Genomic DNA, 5,392 nt, shown 5'->3' on the forward strand with positions numbered 1-5,392 from the left:
CCCACAGTGCCAGAAGTTTAAACCAAACAATCAAATTAAAGAAAAAGACCCTGAGCGTAAATAAATCCCGTTTTCCATCTACTTACAATCCAGGCTGATCCATACTTCAAGGTCTCGTTCACGCCCACGGCCAATATTTCTTATAGGCATCGTCATTCTGATCTCTGCGTCTTCTCCCTCTAGCCTTTAACTTAGAATCCCCCCAAAGGAAGAGCAGACCAGGCATCTATCTCCAATTCAGATTTCAGCACCATATCCCCATTGGTTCTTGTGGCCAACACCCTTGCTAGTGACCTGAGTGTAACCCCTTAATCCCCTACTAGCCAGGATGGGCAGGAATGGTGTCCCTAGCCTCTGTGTGCCTGGAAATGGGGGATAGGGGAGGGATCACATGAGGATCCCCTGTTGTATTTCCTCCCTCTGGGGCATCTGGTATTGGCCACCGTTGGCAGACAGGATACTGGGCTAGATGGACCTTTGGTCTGAGCCAGTCTGGCCAGTTTTTATGTTATGTCACCGGGTGCTGGCCAACACTCCTCCTATCCATCACACACCCATACAATAATTTGAAAGGGGAGAAATCTGTGGGTGCCTGGGGTACCTCGGCAAACATGAGAGAGGCCAGCAGGTCTCTTCAGGGCCAAGGCCTATTGTTGTGTTGTTTTGTGTTGTATGGTTTTGTGTAGAGTATGGAGAGAAGGAAGAAACAGCGTCAATTTGGGGAAACACCACAACCCGGGGTCTGATACGTAAACCCTCAAGCAGTGGCAACAGGCCAGGTTACTGAGACTCTAGTCCAGCAGATTTGCCCTGGGCCACATCCCCAAACAATCCCTCCCAGCACCTTTGCTCTGGTACCCGGTGATGTTAGGCAGTTGTGTAGTGCACACCCAACACTCATAACCGTAGCGTATAGGATGAGAGAAACTGCCAGTCCCCTGTCATGATGCTCCACTTCTGCATTTTGGAAGCCAGCAGAAACCAGCCAGGGGGTGTGTTTAGCAGAGCCTTGCACCCGGGGATATATTTCATAGATGTGATTGGTTGGGACGCCGCTGTGCCCATGGGATTTCTTGTTTTTGTTGCACAACAAAGTTTTGGAGTGATGGGTGATTAGACACACAATTGTGCCATCCGCCACCGAGACTGTGCGTACCATGAGCGCTGAGGAAAGAGGTTTCCCTCTCACATTGGTCCTTAGAGACTGAGTTGATCCGACCAGATGCCTTCTTTGACGGGACGCTAAGCCTGATTAGAGTCCACGGTGAAATGTTTAGGATCACATACCATGGCGGATCACAAAGAGGTCAGGGACCCTGGTGATGACTGTTTTATATCCTAGATTAAATTAGACAGGCACACACTGCTCTGATTCATTTTTTCTGGGCGATCTGGAGCACCCTCTCACGGATCTGTTTGGTTTTCACCCCGTACACAATAGGGTTTAACATGGGGGGTGCCAGGAGGTAGAGATTGGCTATTATGATGTGGACGTGATGAGGGACGTTGTGCCCAAAGCGGTGGGCGAGGAAGGTGAAGAGGGCAGGAATGTAAAAGGCCAGGATGACACACAAGTGAGACGCGCAGGTGCTGAAGGCCTTGAGACGGGCATCCGTGGATGGGAGTCTCAGTACGGCTTGGAGGATCATAGCGTAGGACATGGAGATGATCAGCACGTCAAACCCCACCACCATGAAAGCCACAAAGAGGCCATAAATGACATTGACGCGCGTGTCCCCACACACCAGCTTCACCACGGCCATGTGCTCGCAGTAGGAGTGGGGGATCAGGCAGCTCTGGCCGAAGGGCAGCCCGTGCGCGAGGAAGGAGAAGGGGCTCACCAGAAGGACCCCACGGGCCAGCACCAGGCTCCCGATTGTCACTATGGCCGGGATAGACAGGATGCTGGAGTGCCGGAGTGGGCAGCAGATGGCCACGTAGCGATCCAAGGCCATGGCCATGAACACCCCCGACTCCACCGAGGAGAATGCATGGACAAAGAACATCTGAGCCAGGCAGGCGTGGAACCCGATCTCCCTGGAGCCCAGCCAGAAGATACCCAGCATTTTGGGGACCGAGGACGTGGAGAGGACCAAGTCAGTGATGGCCAGCATAGCCAGGAAGAGGTACATGGGCTCGTGCAGGCTTGGCTCTGTCTTTATAATGAAGAGGACAATGATGTTTCCCAGCACGGCAATGACATACATGACGAAGAAAGGGAAAGAGATCCAAAACTGGGCCTCCTCCAGTCCTGGGATACCAACCAAGAGGAAGACATCAGGCTGGGAGTGGCTGCTGGAGTTTGGGCATGACATGACCTGTTTTCTTCCTCCTTGGGAGAGCCTTCACCCTGTAAACAAGCAGCACAGAGTCCATGAGGGCCGATTCACTTCCTGGGAAACCTAGGTGCAAGAGAGATACCGAATGTTGGATCAAGGGTCTCCGTTCCCACAACCAGGCTCAGCCCCGAGATGGCCACTTACACAGTCACTGCAGTTAGAGATTGTCTCCGCTCCATTGATTCCTTCGTGAGATGGTTTGAAGATTTTGGAAGGGACAGGGAGTTCCCCCTTTTGAGATTCAATTCCCTGTCCTGTTCTGGGTTTTTGCATGCGGTGTGAGTGTGGGAAGAATGAGGCGTGATGGGGAGTAGAGCGTTTTTCTTTGTCGTCTTTCGTCTTTGTGACTCAGTACAGCATTCTGTCCCTTCCCTCCGGTCAGTCCTTCTCAACCCAGGCAAGGAAAGGACACACAGATGCCTGTGTGAAAAATAACTAGCGTAGCTGCTGGGCTAATGATTCCATGGGCCGTGTTAGCCAAACCCTGATGGAGACACCGGTGCAGTTGGAGAAAATAGCCTCGGGAGAGGATCTGATTCAGAGCTAGTTAATAAATCTCACATGGGGCGAGGGATAGCTCAGTGGTTTGAGGATTGGCCTGCTAAACCCACGGTTATGAGTTCAATCCTTGCAGAGGCCGGTTTGGGGCAAAAATTCATCAGGGATGGTACCTGATCTTGCTGTGAAGGCAGGAGACTGGACTCAATGACCTTTCAAGGTCCCTTCCAGTCCTAGGAGGTAGGCAATCTCCATTATTATTATTATTACATCAGCTGTGATCTTTGTGCTGTTGTTCATTGAGACAGCGGGAGGTGTCTTCTCTTTACGAGCAGACCACCCTAACTGTCAGGGTGGTCAAACACTGGAATAAATTGCCCAGGGAGGTTGTGGAATCTCCATCTCTGGAGATATTGAAGAGTAGGTTAGATCAGGGATGGTCTACAGGTGTACAGGTAGTTCGGAATAGGAAGCCTAATCCGAACTACCTAGTTCGTGCCGCGTGTAGCCGCGGGCACGGAGTCCGAACTAGCGGACATTTAAAAATGGCGGCGCCCGGCAATATGCAAATGAAGCCCAGGAAATTCAAATCCCGGGCTTCATTTGCAACTCCGGTTGCCTACATTAACCATCCTAGTTCGAACTAGGGTGGTAGTGTAGACATACCCAAGGTCCCTTCCAGTTCTAGTGTTCCATGATTCTATGATCCTTCTGGAGCACCTGGCATTGGCCACTGTCACAATACAGGATACTGGGCAAGATGGACCATAGATCTTAGCCAGTATGGTTGTTCTTCTGTGCATGTCATTTTGGACCTAATGGGAGAACAAGAGGCACCTCATCTGTGAAGATATTTAAGTGGCATCCAGCATTCTAGTTTCTGAGCATCTCATGACCCTAAGTACCATCTCCGCACAACACCCCTGATTGGAAAAGAGAAATGTGGTTATCCCCATGTTACAGCTGGAGAACTGAGGGACAGAGATTAAATGATTTACCCTTGGTCCAGGGCCTTCACCTAAAGGCCAGGGAAGAGCTCCAAGAAGGATTCCATGGCTGATCAATCACGCTCTCCATCTGAGTGGATTGAGATGACATGGTCACCGGTCTAGAAGTCCCTCCATAGGCAGAAGACCCCTTCAGCGAGGGCGGCTCTTTCACCTAGCAAAGACACACAAGATCACACACACACACAGACTGGAAACTGAAGCAGAACCATTCGGCATTATGGGGCACACAGTCAATGACCAGAGCAATTAACCGTTGGAACACTTTATCCAGGGATGCAGAGGTTTCTCCATCACTTCAAAGTGGGGGAGGTCTAGGTTGGATATTGGGAAAAGCTATTTCCCTAGGAGGGTGGGGAAGCACTGGGCTGGGTTCCCTAGGGAGGGGGTGGAATCTCCATCCCTAGAGGTGTTGAAGTGATCCCTGGCTGGGATGATTGAGTTGGGTTGGTCCTGCTTTGGGCAGGGGGCTGGACTCAATGACTCCTGAGGTCTCTTCTAGCCCTGGGAGTCTAGGATTGTGTGTAACCATGTTTCCACCACCCTTTCCTCTTTCTGGTTAACTCTTTGTTCTTTCTCCATAAAGCAAATTTGTTTTATTACAAGAGCTCACAAATGTTCTGTGTAATACAGGACTCATGGTCTGTGGTAAAACCAGTTAAGAGGGACAACACTGCTCCTTTGGGGGGCAGGAAATCTGGGATGTCTGTGACTTGCCTGTGTCAAGGGCTGGCCATGTAGCCTATAGGGCTAACCTGCTTGCTTGCCTATAGATGTATTTTCTTATAAGTTTCTTAAGAACATACATAACAGCATCCAAACTGGGTCAGCGTTAAGGGCATTCTAGCCTAGTATCCTGCCTGCTGACCGTGGCCAATGCCAGATGCCCCAGAGGGAGTGAACAGAACAGATATTCATCAAGCAATCCCTCTTCTGTCATCCATTTCCAACCTCTGACAAACAGAGACTAGGAACATCATTCCTACCCATCCTGGCTAAAAGGTATTGATAGACCTAATCTCCATGAATTTATCTAGCTCTTTTTGAACCCTGTTAAAATCCTGGCCTTCACAACATCCTCTGGCAAGGAGTTCCACAGGTTGACTGTGCACTATATGGACAATTTCCATGAATTCTATGCTTGAACTTATTTCCTTATGGTTTGATTATATGTATAGTATAATACATTACAGTAGGTTTGTATTGGCTTTTTGGCTATGTGTTCAGCTAAGGCACAGCTAGCATGGACATGCCTGGGAACTTTCACCCAAATGACAAAGTCAGTGCTCACATATTTTGGACTTTTCACCTAGACACAGCAATGTTCAGTGCCATAGGGGTTTCCAAGAATACCCTCAAAATTAGCAGGTACATCATAACTTGGAAAAACCCAAATAATCGGTTAAGACCAGAGCAAATAGCTGGATAGGACAGAAATAACAAATGTAATAGTCAACCAGAAAAGGCCCATGGTAATGAACAGATAGATGTGATAAGTTGAGATCAGTAATATACTGACCTATAGGAAAAAGAGACTACATCATTAGT

General features: G+C 49.3%; 1 protein-coding gene across 1 annotated transcript; it reads right to left on the reverse strand.

Annotated features, from left to right (window-relative positions):
• Window positions 1-1,373: 1,373 nt before the first annotated feature.
• LOC102461059 (olfactory receptor 52R1-like) lies at window positions 1,374-2,315 on the reverse strand. The gene has a single exon (XM_006119569.3). It carries the CDS (start codon window positions 2,313-2,315, stop codon window positions 1,374-1,376), a length of 942 nt encoding a protein of 313 aa, XP_006119631.2.
• Between the last annotated feature and the right edge of the window lie 3,077 nt (window positions 2,316-5,392).

Source organism: Pelodiscus sinensis, chromosome 1, assembly GCF_052426305.1.
Source record: "Pelodiscus sinensis isolate ZL-2025 chromosome 1, ASM5242630v1, whole genome shotgun sequence".
NCBI lineage: Eukaryota > Metazoa > Chordata > Testudines > Trionychidae > Pelodiscus > Pelodiscus sinensis.

Coding starts and splice junctions, on each gene's coding strand:
- LOC102461059 (XM_006119569.3), bottom strand. CDS start 2,315: ATGTCATGCCCAAACTCCAGCAGCCACTCCCAGCCTGATGTCTTCCTC.